Here is a 25,767-nt window from a genome sequence, read left to right on the forward strand (position 1 = left end):
GCATCCTGGTAAATCTCCTCTGCACTCTCTCCAATGCTTCCACATCCTTCTTATAGTGAGGTGACCAGAACTGCACACAATATTCCAAATGTGGTCTCACCAAGGTCCAGTACAGTTGCAGCATAACCCCACGGCTCTTAAACTCAAACCCCCTGTTAATAAACACTAACACACTATAAGCCTTCTTCACGGCTCTATCCACTTGAGTGGCAATCTTCAGAGATCTATGGATATGAACCCCAAGTCTCACTGCTCCTCCACATTCCTCAGAACCCTGCCGTTGACCCTGTAATCCACATTCAAGTTTGTCCTACCAAAATGAATCGCCTCGCACTTATCAGGGTTGAACTCCATCTGCCACTTTTCAGCCCAGCTCTGCATCCTATCAACATCTCTCTGCAGCCTGCAAGAGCCCTCCACCGCATCCACTACTCCACCAATCTTAGTGTCAGCAGCAAATTTACTAACCCACCCGGGTACTCCAGTTTCCTCCCACATCCCGAAAAACGTGCTCTTAGGCTGATTGGTGTAACAAATTGTCCCTAAATTAGCCTTCTCTCAATCTTCCCCAATAGGTGTAGACAAAGGTCATGGGTAGAGGAGGGTACTCATAATGTTAAAATAGCGGCGTGGGCTCATTGGGCCGAAGGGCCTGTTTCCCATGCTGTGTTGTTCTTTGTTCTTTCTTTGTTCCTTCAGCCCCCTCTTCCAAGTCATTGATAAAAATCACAAATAGATATAGGACAGATGTCAGAGGTAAGTTCTTTACTCAGAGAGTTGTAAGAGCGTGGAATGCCCTGTGTGCAGCAGTAGTGGATTCGCCAATATTAAGGGCACTTAAATGGTCATTGGATAAACATATGGATGGCATTGGAACAGTGTAGGTTAGATGGGCTTTAAATGGGTTTCACAGGTCGGTGCAACATTGAAGGCAGAAGGGCCTGTATTGCGCTGTAATGTTCTATGTTTTATGTTCTAAATTAGAAGCACGACTAGGCCATTCAGCCCGTTGAGCCTGCTCCGCCATTCATTTTGATCATGGCTGATCATCGAATTCAATATCCTGATCGCTGAATATGGGATCCTCCCACATCCCTTGATCCCTTTAGCCCCAAGAGCTATTTCTAATTTCTTCTTGAAATTACCCAATGTTTATCTCTATTTGTGTTGCTTGTTTATCTATCTTATTGCTGGATTTGAACAAGGTTGACAAGGAAAATCAGTTCCCATTAGTTGATGGTATAAAGACTAGAGAACACAGATTTATGGTTTTGAAAAATAGAAAGATGGAAGGTAGCAGCAGGAGGAGGCCACTTGGCCCTTCGAGCCTGCTCCGCCATTCATTACGGTCATGGTTGATCGTCCAACTCAATAGTCCAAGAAAAATAGGGTGGTAGTAGTCGGAGATTTAAATTTTCCCAACATTGACTGGGGCAGCCATAGTATTAGAGGGTTGGATGGAGAGAAATTTGTTGAGTGTATTCAGGAGGAATTTCTCATTCAGTATGTGGATGGCCCAACTAGAGAGGGGGCAAAACTTGACCTCCTCTGGGAAATAAGGAAGGGCAGGTGACAGAAGTGTTAGTGAGGGATCACTTTGGGACCAGTGACCCTAATTCTATTAGTTTTAAAACAGCTGTGGAGAATGATAGGTCTGTCCCAAAAGTTAATATTCTAAATTGGAGCAAGACCAATTTTGATGGTGTCAGGCAGGAACTTTCAAAAGTTAATTGGGGGAGTCTGTGAGAAGGAAAAGGGACATCTGGTAAGTGGCACGCTTTCAAAAGAGTGTTAACCAGGGTTCAGGGTAAACACATTTCTCTTAGAGTGAAGGGCAAGGCTGGCAAAAGTTGGGATGCCTGGATGACTCGGGATATTGAGGCCCTGGTCAAGAAGAAGAAAGAGGCACATGACGTGCATAGGCAGCTGGGATCAAGTGAGTCTCTTGAAGAGGAGAGAGGGTGTAGGAGTAAAGTTAAAAGGGAAATCAGGAGGGCAAAAAGGGGACATGAAATAGTTTTGGCAGATAAGGCAAAGAAAAACCCAAAGAGCTTCTACAAATACATAAAGAGCAAAAGGGAGAGAACAGGGTCTCTTAAGGATCAACACGGTAATCTATGTGCGGATCCACAAGAGATGGGTGAGATCCTAAATGGATATTTCTCATTAGTATTTACTGTTGAGAAAAGCATAGATGTTAGGGAACTTGGGGAATTAAATATTGATGTCCTGAGGTGTGTACATATTACAGAGAAGGAGGTGCTGGAAGTCTCAGAGCACATCAAGGTAGATAAATCTGTAGGACCTGATGAGGTATATCCCAGGACGTTGGGGGAGGCTAGGGAGGAAATTGTGGCTCCCCTCGACGAGATATTCGAAGCATCGATAGGTCGGATGAGGTGCCTGAAGTCTGGAGAGTGGCAAATGTTGTGCTTTTGTTTAAAAAGGGCTGCAGGGAAAAGCCTGGGAACTACAGGCCAGTTAGTGTCACATCTGTGGTGGGTAAATTGTTGGAAGGTATTTTTACAGTCAGGATCTACAGGCATTTAGAGATGCAAGGACTGGTTAGGGACAGTCAGCATGGCTTTATGAGTGGAAAATCATGTCTTACAAATTTATTTGAGTTTTTTGAAGGAGTAACCAAGAAGGTTGATGAGGACAGTGCAGTTGATGTTGTCTGCATGGACTTTAGCAAGGCCTTTGACAAGGTACCACACGGTAGATTGTTGCATAAAGTTAAATCTCACGGAATCCAGGGTGAGGAATCTAAATGGATACAAAATTGGATTCTTGACAGAAGCCAGTGGGCGGTTGTAGAGAGTTGTTTTTTAAACTGGAGGCCTGTGACCAGCAGTGTGCCTCAGGGATCAGCACTGGGCCTACTGTTATTTGTCATTTATATCAATGATTTGGATGAGAATATAGGGGGTATGCTTAGTAAGTTTGCAGATGACCCCAAGATTGATGGCACGGTGGGCAGCGAGAAAGGTTACCTTCAACTGCAGCGAGATCTTGATCAAGTGGGTCAGTGGGCTGACGAATAGCAGATGGAGTTTAATTTAAACAAATGAGAGGTAATGCATTTTGGTAGATTGAACCAGGGCAGGACTTACTCAGTTAATGGTAGGGCACTGGGGAGAGTTACAGAACAAAGAGATCTAGGGGTACAGGTTCATAGCTCCTTGAAAGTGGAGTCACAGGTGGACAGAGTGGTGAGGAAGGCATTCGGCATGCTTGGTTTCATTGGTCAGAACATTGAATACAGGAGTTGGGACATCTTATTGAAGTTGTACAGGACATTGGTAAGGCCACACTTGGAAAATTGTGTGCAATTCTGCTCACCCCATTACAGAAAGGATATTATTGAGCTAGTAAGAGTGCAGAAAAGATTTACTCGGATTCTACCAGGACTTGATGGAAGGACTTGTAAGGAGTGGCTGAATAGATTGGAACTTTTTTCTCTGGAGCGTAGGAGGCTGAGGGGTGACCTCATAGAGGTCTATAAAATAAAGAGGGGCATAGACAAGATAGATAGCAAATATCTTTTTCCCAGAGGTAGGGGAGTCTAAAACTAGGGGGCATAGTTTTAAGCTGAGAGGGGAGAGATACAAAAGTGCCCAGAGGGGCAGTTTTTTCACACAGAGAGTGGTGATTGTCTGGAACAAGCTGCCAGAAGTAGTAGCAGCGGGTACAATTTTATCTTTTAAAAAGCATTAGATAGTTACATGGGTACGATGGATATAGACGGATATGGGCCAAATGTGGGCAATTGTGATTAGCTTAGGAGTTTTTAAAAAAGGGCCCGAAGGGCCTGTTTCCATGCTATAAACCTCTATGACTCTAGTCTAATCCTGCTTTTTTCCCATAACCTTTGATCCCATTCACCCCAAATGCCGTATCCAGCCCCTTCTTGAATACATTCAACGTTTTGGCATCAACTACTTCTTGTGGTAATGAATTCTACAGGTGAAGAAATGTCTCCTCACCTCTGTCTTCAATGGTCTACTCCGAATCCTCGGACTATGACCCCTGGTTCTCAACTCCACCATCATTAGGAACATCCTCCCTGCATCTACCCTGTCTAGCCCTGTTCGAATTTTAGAAGTTTCTGTGAGATCCCACGTCATTCATCTGAACTCTAGTGAAAACAATCCTAACCTACTCAATCTCTCTTCATACATCAGTGCCTCTATCCCTGGAATCAGCCTGGTGAACCTTTGTGGCTCTCTCTTGAGAGCAAGGACATCCTTCCTTAGAAAAGGAAACCCCAAAACTGCACATAATACTCTAGGTGCGGCCTCACGAAGGCCCTCTACAAAGGACAAAGAACAAAGAAAATTACAGCACAGGAACAGGCCCTTCAGCCCTCCAAACCTGCATCGACCATGCTGCCCGACTTAGCTAAAACCCTTTACCCTTCGGGGGATCATATATTCCCATCCTTGCATAATTGCAACAACACATTCCTACTCTGTACTCGAAACCTCTCGCAATGAAGGGCAACGTGCCATTTGCCTTTTTCATTGCCTGCTGCGCCTGCATGCTTACCTTCAGTGACTGGTGCACAAGGACACCCAGGTCCCGCTGCACACTCCCCTCTCCCAATTTACAGTTAGTCAGGGAGAAACTTGCCTTCTTGATTTTGCTTCCAAAGTGAATAACCTCACATTTAACCAAATTATGCTGTATCTGCCATTGATTTGCCTACTCACCCAAAATGCCCAGATCGTTCTGGAGGATTTCTGCATCTCATCACAGTTCACCCTCCCATCCAACTTGGTATCATCTGCAAACTTTGAGATGTTACATTTTGTTCCCTCACCAGCAGATGGGCACCACAACAGCTCAGTGACTATCACTGTTAGCTGTGCAGACACATGGATTTGGGCCTGTGTCTGTGGGAGTTTGCCTGTTCTCCCTGTAGTAGCGTGGGTTTCCTCCAGGTGCTCCAGTTTCCTCCCACACCCCAAAGATGTGTTCTTAGGCTGATTGGTGTAACAAATTGTCCCTAAACTATTCTCCCCTGAATCTGGTTACAGTAGGGGTACAATTCACATACACATGGGTCAAGGTAGGTGTAGGAAAATGCTTTGTTAAAATGGCGGCGCGGGATCATTGGGCCGAAGGGCCAGTTTCCCGTGCTGGGTTGTTCCTTTTTCTTTATACATTGTCAATAGCTGGGGTCCCAGCACCGATCCCTGTGATACCGCACTAATTACTGCCTGTCATTAATTCCTACTCCTTGTTTCCTTTCGCCAACCAGTTTTCTTTCTATTTCAATACACTTCCCCCAATCCCATGCGCTTTAATCTTGCACGATAATCTCTTGTTGTTGGACTTTGTCAAGTGCTTGCTGAAAGTCTCTTCTTTGGACACAGGTGAGGTCCCAGAGGACTGGAGGGTAGCTAATGTGGTACCGCTGTTTAAAAAGGGCAGTAGGGATAACCCTGGTAATTATAGGCCGGTGAGTTTGACGTCAGTGGTAGGAAAGTTGTTGGAAAAAATTCTTAGGGATAGGATGTATTTGGAGCGTTGCGATCTGATTAGGGATACGCAGCATGGCTTTGTTAAGGGGAGGTCTTGCCTTACGAATCTGGTAGAATTTTTTGAGGAGGTGACAAAAACGGTTGACGAAGGACGAGCCGTTGATGTCGTCTATATGGATTTCAGTAAGGCGTTTGACAAAGTCCCTCACGGTAGGTTGGTAAAAAAGGTTAAGGCTCAAGGGATACAGGGACAGGTATCTAGATGGATTGAAAACTGGCTGGGCAACAGGAGACAGAAAGTAGTAGTGGAAGGGTCCTTTTCTAGCTGGAGGTCTGTCACCAGTGGTGTGCCGCAGGGCTCAGTACTGGGACCCCTTCTATTCGTAATATATATAAATGACTTGGAAGAGGGCGTATGTGGTATGATCAGCAAGTTTGCAGATGACACAAAGATGGCAGGATTGGCGGATAGTGAGGAGGAGTGTCAGGTGACACAGCAGGATATAGATAGGCTGGTATTTGGGCAGATAAATGGCAGAGGGAATTTAATCCTGATAAATGCGAGGTGATGCATTTTGGAAGGAATAATGTAGAGGGGAGTTACATGATAAAGGGTAGACCGATTAAGAGTATAGAAATGCAGAGGGACCTGGGAGTGCAAGTACACAAGTCACTGAAGGTGGCAACATAGGTGGAGAAGGTTGCAACGAAAGCTTATGGAATGCTAGCCTTTGTAGGAAGGGGTATAGAGTACAAGAGCTGGTGTCTAATGCTACAGTTGTACAGAACGTTGATTAGACCACATTTGGAGTACTGCTTTCATTTCTGGTCACCTTACTACCGGAAGGACGTGGAGACCATGGAGAGAGTGCAGAGGAGGTTTACCAGGATGCTGCCTGGTATGGAAGGACTGGGTTATGAGGAAAGATTGGGTAAACTGGGGCTCTTTTCCTTAGAAAGACAGAGATTAAGGGGAGATCTGATAGAGGTGTATAAAATAATGAAGGGTATAGATAGAGTAAACAGTGGCAGGCTTTTTCCTAGATTGGAGACAAATATCACGAGGGGTCACGAGCTTAGGGTGGGGGGGGAGAAGTATAATTTGGATGCTAGAGGGAGGTTTTTCACACAGAGGGTCGTGGGGGTATGGAATGCACTGCCAAGTAAGGTGGTGGAGGCAGGCACGTTGGACTTGTTTAAGGTTTACTTAGATAGACACATGAGTGAAACAGGGATGGAGGGTTATAGGAGAATATTTTAAATAAGGATCAGAGCCTCGGGACGTTCCTGGAAATCTAATGTTACATGTGTTGATGTTTTTTCTCTTTTACTCCACAGGTGCATCGGTCCACCTTGCTGTCTAACGAAGGGCATGCACATGGTGGGTCGTGCGTGGGCTGCTCTTGGATGTTTCGAGAGTGGCCTAGTACTTGGTGTCGATGTGTGTGCTTAAACCTGGACCAGCAGATGGGCACCACAACAGCTCAGTGACTATCACTGTTTGCTGTGCAGATACATGGATTTGGGCCGGTGTCTGTGGGAGTTTGCGCATTCTCCCCGTGCTTGCGTGGGTTTCCTCCGGGTGCTCCGGTTTCCTCCCACACCCCAAAGATGTGCTCTTAGGCTGATTGGTGTAACAAATTGTCCCTAAATTATTCTCCCCTTAATCTGGTTTCCAATGGGGGTACCGTAAGTACAGACATGGGTCAAGGGTGGAGGAGGAAAAACACATTGCTAAGATGGCGGCGCAGGCTCGTTGGGCCGAAGGGCCTGTTTCCTGTGCTGTGTTCTTCTTTGTTCTCTTTGTTTATATTACATAGAACATAGAACATAGAAAAACTACAGCAGAAACAGGCCCTTCGGACCATAAGTTGTGCTGAACATATCTCTCTCTACTAGGCTTACCTATAACCCTTTATCTTACTAAGTCTCATGTACTCATCCAAAAGTCTCTGAAAAGACCCTATTGAATCTGCCTCCACCATCACCGCCGGCAGCCAATTCCACACATCCACCACCCTCTGAGTGAAAAACTTACCCCTGACATCTCCTCTGTACCTACTCCCCAGCACCCTAAACCTGTGTCCTCTTGTGGCAAAAAGCCTCTGACAATCCACTCGATCAATACCTCTCAACATCTTATACACCTCTATCAGGTCATCTCTCATCCTTCGTCTCTCCAAGGAGAAAAAACTGAGCTCTCTCAATCCTATCCTCATAAGGCATGCCACCCAATCTAGGCAACATCCTTGTAAATCTCCTCTGCACCCATTCAAAGGCTTCCACATCCTTCCTGTAATGAGAACAAAGAACAAAATCAGCCCAGGAAACAGGCCCTTCGGCCCAACGAGCCAGCGCCGCCATCTCAACACCACCAGCCCCCCTCTCCACCCACGACCCCTATCTAATGTTTTATGGCCATCCAGATTGAGGGAAACTGATTTAGGGACAATTTATTCCTGCCAATCAGCCTAACAGCACATCTTTGGGGTGTGGGAGGAAACCGGAGCACCCGGAGAAAACCCACGCAAGCACGGGGAGAATGCGCAAACTCCCACAGACACCGGCCCAAATCCATGTGTCTGCTCAGCAATCAGCGATAGTCACTGAGCTGTCGTCTTGCCCAGTATCTGGTCCAGTTTAGGCACACACTAATGACATGAAGCACTAGGCCAATCTCGAAAAACCAAGGCGACCAGAACTGAGCACAGTACTCCAAGTGGGGCCTGACCTGGGTCTTGTACAGCTGCAGCATTATCTCCTGACTCCTAAACTCAATTCCTTGATTGATGAAGGCCAGTACACCATACGCCTTCTTAACCACATCCTCTATCTGCGAAGCTGATTTGAGCGTCCTATGAACCCGGACCCCAAGCTCCTTCTGATCTTTCACATTGCTAAGAGTCTTACCCTTAATATTATATTCCATCATCCCATTTGACCTGCCAAAGTGAACCACCACATACTTATCCAGGTTGAAGCCCATCTGCCACGTCTCCGCCACGTCTTGCGTGCTATTTATGTCTTGTTGCAACTTCTGACATCCCTCCAAACTATCCACAACACCTCCAAGCTTTGTGTCATCGATTGGTTCCCCCTGGTCAACTCTACTAGTTACACCTTCAAAGAATTCCAACAGATTTGTCAAGCATAATTTCCCCTTCATAAATCTATGCTAACTCTGTCTGATCCTGCCACTGCTTTCTAAATGCTCTATGAAGCCCTTGATAACAGATTTGAGAATTTTCCCCACTATCGATGTTAAGCTTACTGGTCTACAATTCCATTTTCTCTCTAACCATTTTTTTGAATATTGGAGTGACATTAGCTACCATCCCATCTGCAGGTCTATGGAATCCTGGAAGGTGACCACCAATGATTCCAGTATTTCCAGAGCCACTTCCTTAACTACTCTGGGATGTAGATTATCAGGCCCTGGGGATTTATCCATCTTCAATCCCATCGATTTCCCAGCACCATTTCTCTACTAATTTTGATCTCCCTTAATTCTTTCCTCTCATTAAATTTTGAATTCTCCAACATTTCTGGTATCTGATTTGTGTCTTTTGTGAAGACAGAACCAAAGTATGTATTCAGTTGCTCAGCCATTTCTCTGTCTCCTCTTAAAGATTCCCCCGTTTCTGTCTGTAGGGGGCCTACATTTCTCTTCACTAACCTCTTTCTTTTCATGTTTCTATAGAAACTCTTAGTGTCCGTCTTTATGTTCCCTGCAAGCTTCCTTTTGTACTGTATTTTCCCCTTATTAATCAATCCCTTGGTCCTTCTTTGCTGAATTCTAAACTGCTCCCAATCCTCAGACCTAATATTTTTCTTGGCCAATCTTTCTTACATTGGATACTCTAATTTCCTTTGTAAGCCATGGATTGGCTTATAAAAATAGATACAGCAGTAATGTATGGAAGAACTTCATCACAGGGAGTCATCGTAGCTTGGAACCCACTACCGTTCCATTTTATAAGCAGAAACAATTCAGAGACAATCTAATTTCCTCATGGATATCCGTCATTGCTCCACAGAGAGCTGCCATTAATTTGATAGGCTGAATGGTCTCCTTCTGTGGGCTAAATGATTCAATGACACCTCCCCTGCTTTCCTGGCCATCTCATAGAACATTGAACGTAGAACACTACAGCACAAACAGGCCCTTTGGCCCACAAGTTGCACCGATCATATACATACCTACCAGGCCACAGAACTATCTGTAACTCCCAATCCCATTAAATCCCATATACTCATCCAGAAGTTTTTTAAAAGACCCCGGCGGGTTCGCCTCTACCACCACCGACGGCAGCCGATTCCACTCACTCACCACCCTCTGAGTGAAAAACTTACCCCTAACATCTCCTCTGTACTTGCTTCCCAGCACCTTAAACCTGTGTCCTCTTGTAGTGACCATTTCAGCCCTGGGAAATAGCTTCCGAGAATCCACCCTATCTATTCCTCTCAACATTTTATAAACCTCTATCAGGTCGCCTCTCAACCTTTGTCTCTCCAGGGAGAAGAGACCTAGCTCTCTCAACCTATCTTCATAAGACATGCCTCCCAATCCAGGCAACATCCTTGTAAATCTCCTCTGCACCCTCTCAAAAGCTTCCACATCCTTCCTGTAGTGAGGCGACCAGAACTGCGCACAGTACTCCAAGTGGGGTCTGACAAGGGTCCTATAAAGTTGCAGCATTACCTCCCGTCTCCTAAACTCAATCCCTCGATTAATGAAGGCCAGTGCACCATACGCCTTCTTGAGCACATCCTCCACCTGTGAGGCCGATTTAAGAGTCCTATGGACCCAGACCCCAAGGTCCTTCTGCTTCTCAACACAGCTAAGACTCCTACCCTTCATATGGTACCCCTTCATCCCATTGGACCTACCAAAATGGACCACTACACATTTCTCCGGGTTGAAGTCCATCTGCCACTTCTCCACCCAGTCTTGCATCCTATCTATATCACACTGCAACTTCTGACATCCCTCCAGATTATCCATAACACCACCAACCTTCATGTTGTCCGCGAATTACCAACACATCCCTCCACTTCCTCATCCAGGTCATTTATGAAAATGACAAACAGCAAGGGTCCCAGAACAGATCCCTGGGGCACTCCACTGGTGACCGAACTCCATGCAGAAAAAGACCCATCCACAACCACTCTCTGCCTTCTGCAGGCAAGCCAGTTCTGGATCCACAAGGCCAAAGGCCCTTGGATCCCATGCCCTCTCACCTTCTCAAGAAGTCTTGCATGGGGGACCTTATCAAACGCCTTGCTGAAGTCCATGTAAACCACATCCACCGCTCTTCCTTCATGTGTTCAGTCACATTTTCAAAGAACTCAACTAGGCTCGTAAGGCACAACCAGCCCTTGACAAAGCCGTGCTGACTATTTCTGATCATTCTAAACTTCTCTAAATGCTCATAAATCTTGTCCCTCAGAATCCTCTCCATCAACTTACCAACCACTGAGGTCAGACTCACCGGTCGGTAATTTCCCGGGCTATCCCTGTTCCCTTTCTTGAAAATAGGAACCACATCCGCAATCCTCCAATCCTCTGGAACCTCTCCTGTCTCCATCGACGATGCAAAGATCATTACCAGGGGCTCTGCAATCACTTCCCTCACCTCCCACAGTAACCTGGGGTACATCCCATCCAGTCCCAGCAACTTATCTATCTTGATAGAATTTAAAAGCTCCAACACATCCTCTTTCTTAACGTCCACATACTCAATCTTTTCAGTCCACTGCAAACCTGCAGTACAACCTCCCAGATCACTTTCCACCGTGAATACCGAGGCAAAGTACTCATTAAGCACCTCTGCCATTTCTTCCGGTTCCACACAGACTTTTCCCCCTTCACTTTTTATAGGTCCTATCCCTTCTCTTCTCATCCTTTTACTCTTCACATATTTGTAGAAGGCCTTGGGATTCTCCTTAATATTACCCGCCAAGGCCTTCTCATGACCCCTTCTGGCTCTTCTAATTTCCTTTTTAAGCTCCTTTCTACAAGCCGTATACTCGTCTAGATCCTTAACATCTCCTAGCTCTCTGAACCTTTTGTATGTCTTTCTTTTCTTCCTGACTAGGTTCATCACAACCTTTGTGCACCACGGTTCCCGTGACCTACCAAAACCTCCCTGTCTCATCGGAACGTTGTCGCGCAGAGCTCCAGACAAACATTCCTTCAATATTCGCCACCTTCCTTCTGTACTTTTCCCCAAGAACACCTCCTTCCAGTTTACTCATCCAATTTTCTGCCTGATGTTTTCATATTTCCCCTTACTCCAGACAAACACCTTCCTAGCCTGCCTGATCCTATCTCTGTCCAATGCTATCGTGAAGGAGATAGAATTATGATCGCCATCCCCGAGGTGCTCTCCCACCGAGAGATCCGACACCTGTCCTGGTTCATTAGCCAGCACCAGGTCAAGTACAGCCTCTCCTCTCGTAGGCTTATCTCTCTCTCCCTCTCTCTGTGGCTCTCGTGTTCTCACAGTCCTAAGCCCCTCTCCCTTCCCCACTGTCATGGCCTTTTACCATCTTGGATTCCTGGAACTCCCGCACTTTCTGATCAGCTTCCTGGTCTTGCTTTTGCATCATCTCCCGATGTCGCTGCACCTTTTCATTCGATTCTTTGATCTCCTGGTGCCTCCTCCTCTGTTGTCGACGCTTCTCCTGCAGGTTCTGTACATGGGAGAGGTTATTGAGGAGTTGGAAAGAGGGAAGCAGCAGATCATGAGAGACAAAGGGTCAGATATCGAAGTGTGAAATGGAGGAGGGGCAAATGATGAAAGAAGAACATTGTTGAAAGAGGAGGAGATAGGGAAGAGGGAATGAGTTAAGAGGGAAGGGTGGGGAAGAGTATGGTGGTATAGAGAGGCTGAGAAAGGAGGTAAGGAAGCAAAGATGGGGATAGGGGAGAAATGTAGAGTGTGCATGGACAGGAGCAGGGGGGGAGTATAGGGAAGAGCGCAAGAGTCCAAAGAGGGTCATAGGGAGAGGAAATGGAGAGGTGAGAGGGTTAGATGGAGGGATGAGGTAGAGGGAAGGGAAAGTTAAAGGTGAGTAGAAGGACAGAGAGAAGGAGGGGAGAGAAGGGGAGGGGGGATGGTGGTGTGGAAAATAGGAGGGATTGGAAATATTTTTCAGGCAGAGCTAGGAAGATTCTTGATTAACAAGGGGATGAAAGCTTATCACAGATGGCTAGGAATGTGGGGCTGAAGATCCAGTCAGATCAGCTATGACCTTATTGAATGGCAGAGCAGATTCATGGAGTCAAGTGGGCCACTCTTGTTCCTAATTCATGTGTTCATGAGAAGTAGAAGGAGAGGGTTGAGAGCAGAGATCGTGATTAAAGAGTTGGTGGAGAGGGTGGAATGAGGGAAATGGTGAGCCAGAGTGTGAGAGGAGGGAGGGGGGAGTGGGAGAGAGGGTGGGATTGGGGAGAAGGAAGAAGAGGAAAGGGGAGAGAGAGTGGGAGGGGAGTGGTGGAGAGGGACAGATGAGGGTGTGAATAGGAGAGGGGGAGAGTGAGACAAGAGAAGATAGGAAGAGGAGAGAGAACGGGGGGAAGTGTGGGAAAGGGGAGAATGGGAGAGAAGAGGGACAGGGAGACAGAGCATGAGGAGAATGGGAAGATGCAGAATGGGGACAGCGTAAGAGGACAGTTGGAGGATGATGCTGGACAGCAGGAAGACAATGAAATGGGGCGAGGAGCAGAGAGAGAGAAAATCATGGGAAAGAGAGAGGACTGAGTTGGAACAGAAAAGGACGGGTTAAGTGGTGGCAGGATAGCGAGTTACGATTTGATACCTCTTCGCAACAGTTACAAACATAGAACATAGAACATTACAGCGCAGAACAGGCCCTTCGGCCCACGATGTTGCGCCGACCAGTTACAAAAACAATGACCCACTAGCCTATACCAATCCCTTTTCGTCCATAAACCTATCCAGAGATCTCTTAAACGCCCCCAAACTAGACGCATCTACAACTGCAGCAGGCAGGGCATTCCAATCCCTCACCACCCGCTGGGTAAAGAACCTACCCCTGACATCCGTCCTGTAGCTACCCCCCCTTAATTTAAAGTCATGCCCCCTCGTGCTAGCTTTCTCCATCCGAGGAAAAAGGCTATCACTATCCACCCTATCTAAACCCCTAATCATCTTATATGTTTCAATAAGATCCCCTCTTAGCCGCCTTCTTCCCAACGAAAACAACCCTAGATCCCTCAGTCTCTCCTCATAGGACCTCCCCACCATACCAGGCAACATCCTAGTAAACCTCCTCTGCACCCTCTCCAACGCCTCCACATCCTTCTTGTAATGCGGGGACCAGAACTGCACACAGTACTCCAAGTGCGGCCGCACTAGAGTAGTGTACAGTTGCAACATTACAAGTTCTCCCAAGTTAATTCTCATGCTCACACATGCTCTCTCTTCCTCTTCTTCTATCTCTTACACTCATGCTCTGACTTGCATTCTCTCACTCTTGTTCTCACTCACTCACTCTCACTCCCTATTGCTACTTGCTTACTCACAGATCAAGATTTTCCTCCTGTGTTATTCGGCAAGAGCAGTGAGGGAGAGAAAAGGCCAAAGTCGTGTTTTACATCAGCAGGAAGGCTTCCAGTGATTGCCCTCTCTCTCCGTCAGTGGTGGGCCATGTTTCCCACCATGCAACATTGGGAACCTAATTTCCATTAGATCTCTTTGCAGGAATCATATCCCCCCGTCAAAAAGTCCATCCACGGCAGCATGATGTCACAGCGGTACAACCACAACTGTTTTCAAAAGACATGGGCCTGGTGAACAGATCTCCAAGGGGAATTTGGAGGGAAGTACAGGGCTCATGAATTGGCTCTGCACATTCATGGGAGGGAGGAGTTGGCACCAAGAAATGGGGTGAGGTGGCATGACCCTGGGGTACCAGCATAGGGCTCAGGGGTGAAGAGGAATGGCTTGAGGGAGGCTGGGATAAACCTGGAAGACTATCGGGGTCAAAGTGGAAAGTTACTGGTATAAAACTGGAAGGCTAGCAGGAGAAAGACTCCTGACTACCAGGGTGATGATTGCCAAGTGTGACTATCACCGTTCCTGAGGCTGCCTCCTGCTGCTAGGCCCTGAGCTTCTTGGGAGGACTTCACAGAGGGAAGGAAAGCCTGGGGGGTGTGGTGAGTGGATGGCCAGTCTTCAACGACTGATTCAAATCTGACAGGGGGAGTGGGTTCTGGAGGCTCATTACTGCAGCTGAGATTGTACAGATATAACTCAATTGACGCGCTCAGAATCTAACACCACACACAATTATGTTCACTAAATGACCATTTATGTGCGTGAGTTCCACTGACTCCCACTCAGCGTTTAACTCTTGGCACGTTGACCTCCAAAATCGCTAATTGAACAAAGAACAAAGACCAATAGAATACTGGAACAGCTCTTCGGCCCTCCAAGCCTGTGCCGATCAGTGTTCCTAACTAGACCATGCGATTGTATCGCTCTATTCCCAGTCAATTGCTTTGGTTTCCCTGTGCCACTGGCTAACTGGGCAAGCAAATACACACTCTTCGCAAGTTGGCAATAACATACTGCCTGAGGACAGCACTCCGAAACCTTGGTTGTATGGTGAGGTATGTTGTGGTACATGCCCCCCATGGTCTGGGTTGCTTGCAAGGCCTTGGAGCAAAGCTCTGGACAATGTAGGAGAGTGGCCAAAGCTATGGCAAAGGCAGTGTGGAGTGTTGCCCATTCAGCAAGTGATTGAAGGACTAGGCCTGATGCCATGGCCAAGACATGATTCACTGGTCTCTGGGAGGCAGCTCCTGATGATGATTGGGTAAAAAGTGGATCTTGTAAACCACATGACAACTATCAAGTCTCTTTCTTTGATGTTGCCGTGAGGAGACGAATGATGGAGCTTATTGAACTGGCAATCATTCATCTGGCTCATAGACAGGAGAGAAGAAGGCATCAATGGAGGTGTCTGGCTTGATGTGGAGATGCCGGCGTTGGACTGGGGTAAGCGCAGTAAGAAGCCCCTTCATCAGCTGAAGGGGCCATGCTCGGAAAGCTTGTGACTTGTGCTGCCAAATAAACCTGTTGAACTTTAACCTGGTGTTGTGAGACTTCTTACGGTGTCTTGACTTGCCAGATGCACTGGCAAATCCTGAGAAAGAGGTAGCTGGGTCTGCTCCACAGGCAGAGGAGGAACCCCAGTGAATGGTCACTCGGAGGTAGCTTGCTAGATCCAGGCTGAATATATACATTTCCTGAACTCGTGGCTGAGGGGATGGTGCAGGAGGGAGGGGTTCAAGTACTTGAGCAATTGGGGCTCGTTCTGGGGAAGGTGGGACCTCTATTAGAGGGATGGGCTACACCTGAACCAGAGGGGAACAAATATCCTGGGGGGTAAATTTGTGAAGGTTATGCGGAGTGGTTTAAACTGATTCAGAGGGGGGGTGGGATCCTGAGTAGAGGGGGTGAAAGTGATGGGGGCATAGATGGGGACTGCAATGCACGGCATTGTGGGGGTGGGGCGGAGCGAGGTTTGAAATGCGTATACTTTAATGCGAGGAGTATTCGCAATAAAGTGGATGAACTTGCAGCGTGGATCAGTACCTGGGACTTTGATGTTGTGGCCATTTCAGAGACATGGATAGAGCAGGGTCAGGAATGGTTGTTGCAGGTCCCGGGGTACAAATGCTTTAGCCGGAGTAGAGAAGGAGGTAGAAGGGGGGGTGGGGTAGCATTATTGGTCAAGGACTGTATCACAGTGTCAGAGAGGAACTTTGATGAGGACTTGTCTGTTGAGGTAGTATGGGCGGAGATTAGAAATAGGAGAGGAGAGGTCACCCTGTTGGGAGTCTTTTATAGACCTCCAAAAAGTTCTAGAGAGGTTGAGGAAAGGATTGCGGAGACGATCCTTGTTAGGAGTGAAAGTAATAGGGTAATTGTTATGGGGGACTTTAACTTTACTCATGTTGATTGGAATTGTTATAGCTCTAGCTCGTTAGAGGGGTCAGTTTTTGTTCAAAGTGTGCAGGAAGGTTTTTTGACTCAGTATGTAGATAGGCCGACTAGAGGTGAGGCTATATTGGATTTGGTGCTGGGTAATGAGCCAGACCAGGTGCTAGACTTGGAAGTTGGTGTGCATTTTGGGGATAGTGACCACAATTCGATTACGTTCACCTTAGTGATGGAAAGGGATAGGCATGAACCTCGGGTCAGTAGTTTCAGCTGGGGGAAGGGTAATTATGAGGCTATTAGGAAGCATTGGTTGGACTAGGAGATTACAGGGACTGGGAACGTCCGAGATGTGGAGATTTTTCAAGGAGCAGCTACTGCGGGTCTGTGATAGGTATATCCCTGTCAGGCAAGGAGGATTTGGTAGGCCCAGGGAACCGTGGTGCACTAAAAAAGTTGATTCGTTGGTTAGGAAGAAAAAGGAGGCTGATGTTCAGATGAGGCTTGAGGGCTCAGGTAGTGCATTAGAAAGTTTTAGATTGGCTAGGAGGGAGTTGAAGAGGGAGTTAAGAAGGGCTAAAAGAGGACATGAGATGACTTTGGCTGATAGGATTAAGGAGAACCCTAAGGCGTTTTACAGGTATGTCAAGAACAGAAGGTTGGTTAGGGCAAGATTAGGGCCAGTTACAGACAGTAGAGGGAAGTTGTGTGTGGAACCGGAGGAGATTGGAGAGGCGTTGAACCAATATTTCTCTTCGGTGTTCACGCAAGGGGACATGAATGTAGCTGAGGAGGACACTGGGTTGCAGGGGTGTAAAATAGATAGTATTGCAATTGATACGGGGGATGTGCTGGATATTCTAGAGGGTTTGAAAATAGATAAGTCCCCTGGTCCGGATGGGATTTACCCTAGGATTCTCTGGGAGGCAAGAGAGGTGATTGCGGAGCCTCTGGCTCTGATCTTCAGGTCGTCGTTGGTCTCTGGTATAGTACCGGAAGATTGGAGGACAGCAAATGTTGTCCCATTGTTTAAGAAGGGGAGCAGAGACTTCCCTGGGAATTATAGACCGGTGAGTCTTACTTCTGTGGTGGGTAAGGTTTTGGAAAGGATTATTAGAGACAGGATTTATAGTTATTTGGAGAGTAATGAATTGATTAGAGACAGTCAGCATGGTTTTGTAGCGGGTAGGTCGTGCCTTACTAACCTTATCGAGTTCTTTGAGAAAGTGACCAAAGAGGTGGATAGGGGTAAGGCAGTTGACGTGGTGTATATGGATTTTAGTAAGGCGTTTGATAAGGTTCACCATGGTAGGCTTCTGCAGAAAATGCAGATGTATGGGATTGGGGGTGATCTAGGTAATTGGATCAGGAATTGGCTAGCAGATAGGAGACAGAGGGTGGTGGTTGATGGTAAATATTCATCATGGAGTTCGGTTACGAGTGGTGTGCCTCAGGGATCTGTTTTGGGGCCACTGCTGTTTGTAATTTTTATTAATGATCTGGATGAGGGTATAGTTGGGTGGATTAGTAAGTTTGCTGATGACACCAAAGTCGGAGGTGTGGTATATTGTGAAGAAGGGTGTCATAGTTTGCAGGGTGACTTAGAAAGGTTGCAGAGCTGGGCCGCGAGGTGGCGGATGGAGTTTAATGTGGAGAAGTGTGAGGTAATTCATTTCGGTAGGAATAACAGATGTGTTGAGTATAGGGCTAACGGGAGGACTTTGAATAGTGTGGAGGAGCAGAGGGATCTAGGTGTATGTGTACATAGATCCCTGAAAGTTGGGAATCAAGTAGATAAGGTTGTTAAGAAGGCATACGGTGTCTTGGCGTTTATTGGTAGGGGGATTGAATTTAGGAGTCGCAGCGTCATGATGCAACTGTACACAACTCTGGTGCGGCCGCACTTGGAGTATTGTGTGCAGTTCTGGTCCCCACATTACAGGAAGGATGTAGAGGCTTTGGAGAGGGTGCAGAGGAGGTTTACCAGGATGTTGCCTGGTATGGAGGGGAGATCCTATGAGGAGAGACTGAGAGATTTGGGGTTGTTTTCGCTGGAAAGAAGGCGGCTAAGAGGGGACCTTATTGAAACATATAAGATGATTAGAGGTTTAGACAGGGTGGATAGTGATAGCCTTTTTCCTCGGATGGAGAAAGCTAGCACGAGGGGGCACGGCTTTAAATTAAGGGGGGGTTGTTATAGGACAGATGTCAGGGGTAGGTTCTTTACCCAGAGGGTGGTGAGGGACTGGAATGCCCTGCCAGTTGCAGTTGTAAATGCGCCTAGTTTGGGGGCGTTTAAGAGATCTGTGGATAGGTTTATGGACGAAATGGGATTGGTTTAGATTAGTGGGTTAGTGTTGTTTTTTTTTAAAAGCTGGTCGGCGCAACATCGTGGGCCGAAGGGCCTGTTCTGCGCTGTAATGTTCTATACCTGGAAATGTCTGAGAATCAGTGTCACTAAAGACATTACATGTCAAGGGAATTCCCACATCTGTTACTTTTGCAGGATTTCGCACCACAAGGACTTGGAGGGCATTCACTGCCAGCGGTGCCAGAAGTCACAAAGGTGATTTTAGACTTGTGGCTTTTTCCAGGGGTCTACAGATGATCTGTCTGTCATCTTGCAAGCCTCTGCAATATGCATCCAGACAAGTTACATAATCTTCCTGAGGGCACTCAGATTCATCCACTCTGATCAGTTATCAGGAAAGCCAGGAGGCAACAGTGATGGGCTTCATACAGATGGCTGGCTTTCAACAGGTGCAGGGTGCCATTAGCTTGCTCTCCTCTGGCACTGTGATCCCCAGAGCATCAAGAAGTGATCTACATGAACAGCAAGGCCTTCCACCCACTCAATGTTGTGCGCTTGGTTCCCTGAGAGTATGCATGACTTCTAAAATCTGAAATAGTCTCAGATCACCCTCATGTTTGGGGATCTGCAGCAGCTACAGGACTGGCTTCTCTGGAACAAGGGCTACCAACAAAAGACAGCATGATGAGTTAGGCAAAGGGCCTATTTCCGTGCTATATATCTCTATCTCTATGATGTGGCTGATGATGCCTGTGCGTAGGTTAGAGAGGAAAGCTGGGACAATGAGGCTTATGTTACTACTCGCACTTCGGTGGCGCAGACCATAAGTACACTGAAGCTATCGTTCTGATATCTGGACCAGTCTGGTGGAGTTCTGCAGCACAATCCACGGGGGGCATCACTCTGGTCACCTACTGCACCCTGAATGAGGGGAGGAACAGCCTGAAAATGAGATGGAGGAGTCACCCATTTCCTCCAATAAGGAGGATGTCAAAGTGGATGAGGAAGGGGAGGTCCTCAAGGGAGAGTACGTTAGCCCTGAGCCAGTGGCGATGGCTAGACAGGCTTGGGATGCACTCATAAACATCAGATTCATGGAAGGTGATGAGGTGACCCAGTGAGGACATCCCATTATTCTCACTTTACTTCTCTGACCACTGCTCCCCCATCTGACAGGTGGCAGTGCACACCCTCAGTGGTAAGGCTCCTGTCACTGGAAGATGGGGAGGGAGCAGCTGCCTTGTTTTTTTTTAATAGGTACTTACCTTGGAGGTTTCGACCTCATTGTTCCAGTGGAGGAGGCTTTGAGGCTATTCTGGTGAGGACAGCTGGTAGGTAAGAGTGTTGATTCTTAACTTTTTTTTTCTGAGTTTTTCCAGAGAACCAGAAGTACGTCCTAGGGAGACCTGGGAAGGTTTTCTTTTCTTTAAAAGGTACTTAGCTTTGAGGTTTCAACCTCATTGTTCCAGCAAGCAGGCAGTGAGGCAATTCTGGTGAAGAGAGCTGGTAGGTACAAATGTTGATGCTTAACTTACTTTTTTTCTGGAGTTTTTCTAGACTACCGGAAGTGGGCCCTAGGGAGACCTGGGAAGGTTTTTTGCTTTTGCCTAATAAATTTGAATGGGGAGGAAACCTGAGACACTACAGTGCAGAGTCTGCCACCCGCTCCCCTCCTTTAACCTAAAAAGAAGACTTGATGTGAGAGCAGGTAAGCTTTTTCCTTTCTTTTCTTCTTTTCTCTTTCACCGCTTAGTAAGGGAAGTTAGCAGGGATGGCAGTGCAGGCAGTGCAATGTTCCCCCTGTGGGATGTTTGAGGTGAGGGACACCATTAGTGTCCTCGCTGAGCACACCTGTAGGAAGTGCACCCAATTCCAGCTCCTTGAAGTCCGTGTTAGGGAACTGGAGCTGGAACTGGATGAGAAATAGAAGAATGACCAGGGTGAGGTTAGGGCCAATCAAGGATAGTAGTGGGAACTTGTGCATGGAATCGGAAGAGAGGCGCTAAATGAATACTTTTCTTTAGTGTTACATAGAATATTACAGTACAGTACAGGCCCTTCGGCCCTCAATATTGTGCTGAGCTATGTCCAATCCCAAGATCATGCTATCCCCTGCCTATAATTCTGGAGTGCTCCATGTGCCTATCCAATAACAGCTTGAAAGTTCCTAAAGTGTCCGACTCCACTATCACAGCAGGCAGTGCATTCCACACCCCAACCAGTCTCTGAGTAAAGAATCTCCCTCGGACATCCCTCCTATATCTCCCACCATATTCACTAAGGATAGGGCACATGTTTATGAGGATGAGTGCCTGATACAGGCTGATAGGATGGAGGAGGTAAATGTTCTGAGGGACGATGTATTAGCAATTTTGAAAAACCTGAGGGTCAATAAGTCCCCTGAACCAGATGGGATACATCCTAGGATACTTTGGGAGGCAAAGGATGAGATTGCGGAGCCTTTACCTTTGATCTTTGGGTCCTCAGTGTCCATGGGCATTGTGCCAGAGGATTGGAGGATGGTGAATGTTGTTCCTCTCCTCAAGAAAGGAAATAGGAATGACCCTGGTAACTATAAGCCAGTTAGTCTTACTTTGGTGGTCGGTAAGTTAATGGAAAGGGTCCTGAGAGATAGGATTTATGACCATTTGGAAAGATGCAGTTTAATCCGGGATAGTCAGCACGGATTCATGAGGGGTAAGTCCTGCCTCATAAATTTGATTGAATTCTTTGAGGAGGTAACTAAGTGTGTAGACGAAGGTAGAGCAGTTGATGACATATACGTGGATTTTAGTAAGGCGTTTGATAAGGTTCCCCATGGTAGGCTCATGAAGAAGATAAGGAGGTGTGGGATAGAAGGAAACTTGGCCGATTGGATAAGTAACTGGCTGTCTCATAGAAGACAGAGGGTGGTGGTGGAAGGAAAATTTTTCAGACTGGAGGCCAGTTACCAGCAGTGTACCACAGGGGTCAGTGCTGGATTCTCTGTTATTTGTGATTTCTATCAATGACTTGGAAGAGGGGGCTGAAGTGTGGGTTAGTAATGAGACAGCCAGGGTGCAGAGGAGATTTACCAGGATGTTGCCTGGTATGGTGGGATGGTCTTACGAGGGAAGGCTGAGGGACTTGAGGCTGTTTTCGTTAAAGAGAAGGTTAAGAGGTAACTTAATAGCAGCATATTAAGCAGGGAGGGAATTGTGATGGGGAAACTGGGACGGAGGAGGTTAGCTCCCAGGTAGGGGAGGACCGCAGGCAGTATGGGAGGGAGGTTAGACAGGGGGTGGAGAAGGGAAATGCCCAGACTGAGGGGGTGAAGTGTATATATTTTAATGCAAGGAGTGTAGTGAATAAGGTAGATGAGCTTAGGGCGTGGATTGCTGCTTGGGATTGTGATGTGGTGGCCATTACGGAGACTTGGATGTCTCAGGGACAGGACTGGGTACTTCAGGTGCCAGGAGTCAGATGCTTCAGGAAGGACAGGGAGGATGGCAGAAGAGGTGGTGGAGTGGCACTGTTGATCAGGGACAGTGTCATGGCTGCAGAGATAGAGGATGCCGTGGAGGGACTATCTACAGAGTCTCTGTGGGTGGAAGTTACGAACAGCAAAGGGTCAAAAACTTTGCTGGGTGTATTCTATAGGCCACCCAATAGTGACAGGGAAGTTGAAGTGCAGATAGGGAAACAGATCCTAGAGAGATGTAGTAGTAACAGAGTTGTCGTGATGGGAGACTTTAATTTCCCAAACATCGACTGGAATATCCCTAGGGTAAGGGGTTTGGATGGGGAGGAGTTTGTTAGGTGTGTTCAGGAAGTTTTCCTGACACAGTATGTGGATAAGCCTACGAGGGGAGAGGCTGTACTTGACCTGGTGCTGGCGAATGAACCAGGGCAGGTGATGGATCTCTCGGTAGGAGAGCATCTTGGGAATGGTGACCATAATTCTATCTCCTTCACAATTGCATTGGAACGAGATAGGATCAGGCAGGCTAGGAAGGTGTTTGTCTGGAGTAAGGGGAGATACGAAGAAGTCAGGAAGTTACTTGGACAAATAAACTGGAAGGAGGCGTTCTTAGGGAAAAGTACCGAAGGAAGGTGGCGGATATTCAAGGAATGTTTGTCTGGAGCTCTGCATGACAACGTTCTGATGAGACAAGGGGGTTTTGGTAGGTCGCGGGAACCGTGGTGCACGAAGGCTGTGTTGAACCTAGTCAGGAGGAAAGGGAAAGTGTACAAAAGGTTCAGGGAACTAGGAGAGGTTAAGGATCTTGAGGAGTATAAGGACTGTAGAAAGGAGCTTAAAAGGGAAATTAGGAGAGCCAGAAGGGGTCATGAGAAGACCTTGGCGGGTAAGATTAAGGAGAATCCCAAGGCCTTTTATAAATATGTGAAAGGTAAAAGGATGAGAAGAGAAGGGATAGGACCTATAAAAGGTGAAGGGGGTAAGGTCTGTGTGGAACCAGAAGAAATGGCAGAGGTGCTTAATGAGTACTTTGCCTCAGTATTCACGGTGGAAGCTGATCTGGGAGATTTTGCTACGGATTTGCAGCAGATGGAAAAGATTGAGTATGTGGATATTAAGGTGGAGGATGTATTAGAACTTTTGAATTCTATCAAGATTGATAAGTCGCCGGGACCAGATGGGATATACCCCAGGTTACTGTGGGAGGCAAGGGAAGTGATTGCAGAGCCCCTGGCGATGATCTTTGCGTCGTCAATGGAGACGGGAGAGGTTCCGGAAGATTGGAGGATTGCGGATGTAGTCCCTATTTTCAAGAAAGGGAACAGAGATAGCCCGGGAAATTACTGACCGGTGAGTCTGACCTCAGTGGTTGGTAAGCCGATGGAAAGGCTTCTGAGGGACAAGATTTACGACCATTTGGAGAGGTTTGACATGATCAGGAATAGTCAGCATGGATTTGTCAAGGGCAGGTCGTGCCTTACGAGCCTAGTTGAGTTCTTCGATAATGTGACTGAACACATTGACGAAGGAAGTGCCGTGGACGTGGTGTACATGGACTTCAGCAAGGCGTTTGATAAGGTCCCCCATGCAAGACTTCTTGAGAAGGTGAGAGGGCATGGGATCCAAGGGCCTTTGGCCTTGTGGATCAAGAACTGGCTTGCTTGCAGAAGGCAGAGAGTGGTTGTGGATGGGTCTTTTTCTGAATGGAGGTCAGTCACCAGTGGAGTGCCCCAGGGATCTGTTCTAGGACCCTTGCTGTTTGTCATTTTCATAAATGACCTGGATGAGGAAGTGGAGGGATGGGTAAGTAAGTTTGCTGATGACACAAAGGTCGGTGGTGTTGTGGATGGTCTGGAAGAACGGCAAAAGTTGCAGCAGGACATAAATAGGATTCAGGACTGGGCGGAGAAGTGGCAGATGGACTTCAACGCGGATAAATGTGTAGTCGTCCATTTTGGCAGAACCAACGGGATGAACGAGTACACTATCAAGGGCAGGAGTCTTGGTAGTGTTGAGGAGCAGAAGGATCTTGGGGTCCGGGTCCACAGGACTCTTAAATCGGCCTCGCAGGTGGAAGAGGTGGTCAAGAAGGCGTATGGTGTACTGGCCTTCATAAATCGAGGGATTGAGCTTAGGAGTCGGGAGGTAATGCTGCAACTTTATAAGACCCTTGTCAGGCCTCATTTGGAGTACTGTGCGCAGTTCTGGTCGCCTCACTATAGGAAAGACGTAGAAGGTATTGAAAGGGTACAGAGGAGATTTACAAGGATGTTGCCTGGACTGGGAGGCATGCCTTATGAAGTTAGGTTGAGGGAACTGGGTCTCTTTTCCCTGGAGAGACGTAGGTTGAGAGGCGACCTGATAGAGGTTTATAAAATGTTGAGAGGAATAGATAGGGTGGATTCTCAGAGGCTATTTCCCCGGGTTGAAATGGTCGCTACGAGAGGACACAGATTTAAGGTGCGGGGAGGAAAGTACAGAAGTGATGTTAGGGGTAAGTTTTTCACTCAGAGGGTGGTGAGTGAATGGAATCGGCTGCCGTCAGTGGTGGTGGAGGCAAACTCGCTGGGGTCTTTTAAAAGACTTCTGGATGAGTATATGGGGTTCTATGGGATTGGGGGTTATAGATAGGTGTTGATGTGATCGGTGCAACTCGTGGGCCGAAGGGCCTGTTTGTGCTGTAGTGTTCTATGTTCTATGTTCTATGTTCTATATAAGATGATCAGAGGATTTGATAGGTTGGATTGGGTGATACTTTTTTCTCGGATGGAGATGGCTAGCCCGAGGGGACGTAACTTTAAATTGAGGGGTGATAGATTTAGGACAGATGTCAGAAGTGGGTTCTTTACTCAGAGAGTAGTAAGAGCGTGGAATGTCCTACCTGCAACAGTAGTGGACTCGCCAACATTAAGGGCATTTAAATGGTCATTGGGTAAACATATGGATGATATTGGAATAGTGTAGGTTAGATGGGCTTTAGATTGGTTTCACAGGTTGGTGCAACATTACAGGCCCTTTGGCACTCACTGTGCTGTAATGTTCTATGTTCTACGTAGTTCCTTCATTGCAGGAGGATTGCCGTGGGATCAGTACATAAGATAGGAACAGAAGTAGGCCATTTAGCCCTTTGGACTTGATCTGCCATTTGTTGTGATCACAGCTGATCCTGCCTCTCCCCATATTCTTTGATCTCTTTCACCCCAAAAGTTATATCTAACTCCTTCTTGAAAACATGCATCTTTTTGGCCTGAACCACTCTCTTTAGTAACAAATTCCATAGGCTTACTATTCTCTGTGTAAAGAAATCTCATTTCAGTTCTATCCTTAAGACTATAACCCCTGATTGTAAACTGAGTTTACTATCAAATAAATCGGTTGGACTTAAACCTGGTGTTGTCAGACTTTTTACTGTGTAAACTCCCCCACCATTGGAGTCATCCATCCTGCATCTACCTGTCTATTCTTGCTAGTATTTGATAGATTCCTGTGTGATGCCCCTTCATTCATTGAACTTTTCACATGAGCAGTGTGATAGAG

The 25,767-nt window shown here is 46.9% G+C and overlaps 1 protein-coding gene across 1 annotated transcript in view; it reads right to left on the reverse strand.

Annotated features, from left to right (window-relative positions):
- Positions 1-25,767, reverse strand: part of LOC145348241 (cilia- and flagella-associated protein 45-like) — a 112,914-nt gene that overhangs the window by 33,540 nt on the left and 53,607 nt on the right. Inside the window, exon 8 of the mRNA XM_080196442.1 lies at positions 12,036-12,182. Within this exon, the coding sequence (XP_080052568.1) occupies positions 12,036-12,182 (147 nt within the window). The remainder of the gene's footprint in view (positions 1-12,035; positions 12,183-25,767) is intronic.

Source organism: Carcharhinus amblyrhynchos, chromosome 9 (genome assembly GCF_965287045.1).
Source record: "Carcharhinus amblyrhynchos chromosome 9, sCarAmb.v2.hapA, whole genome shotgun sequence".
Classification (NCBI taxonomy): Eukaryota; Metazoa; Chordata; class Chondrichthyes; order Carcharhiniformes; family Carcharhinidae; genus Carcharhinus; species Carcharhinus amblyrhynchos.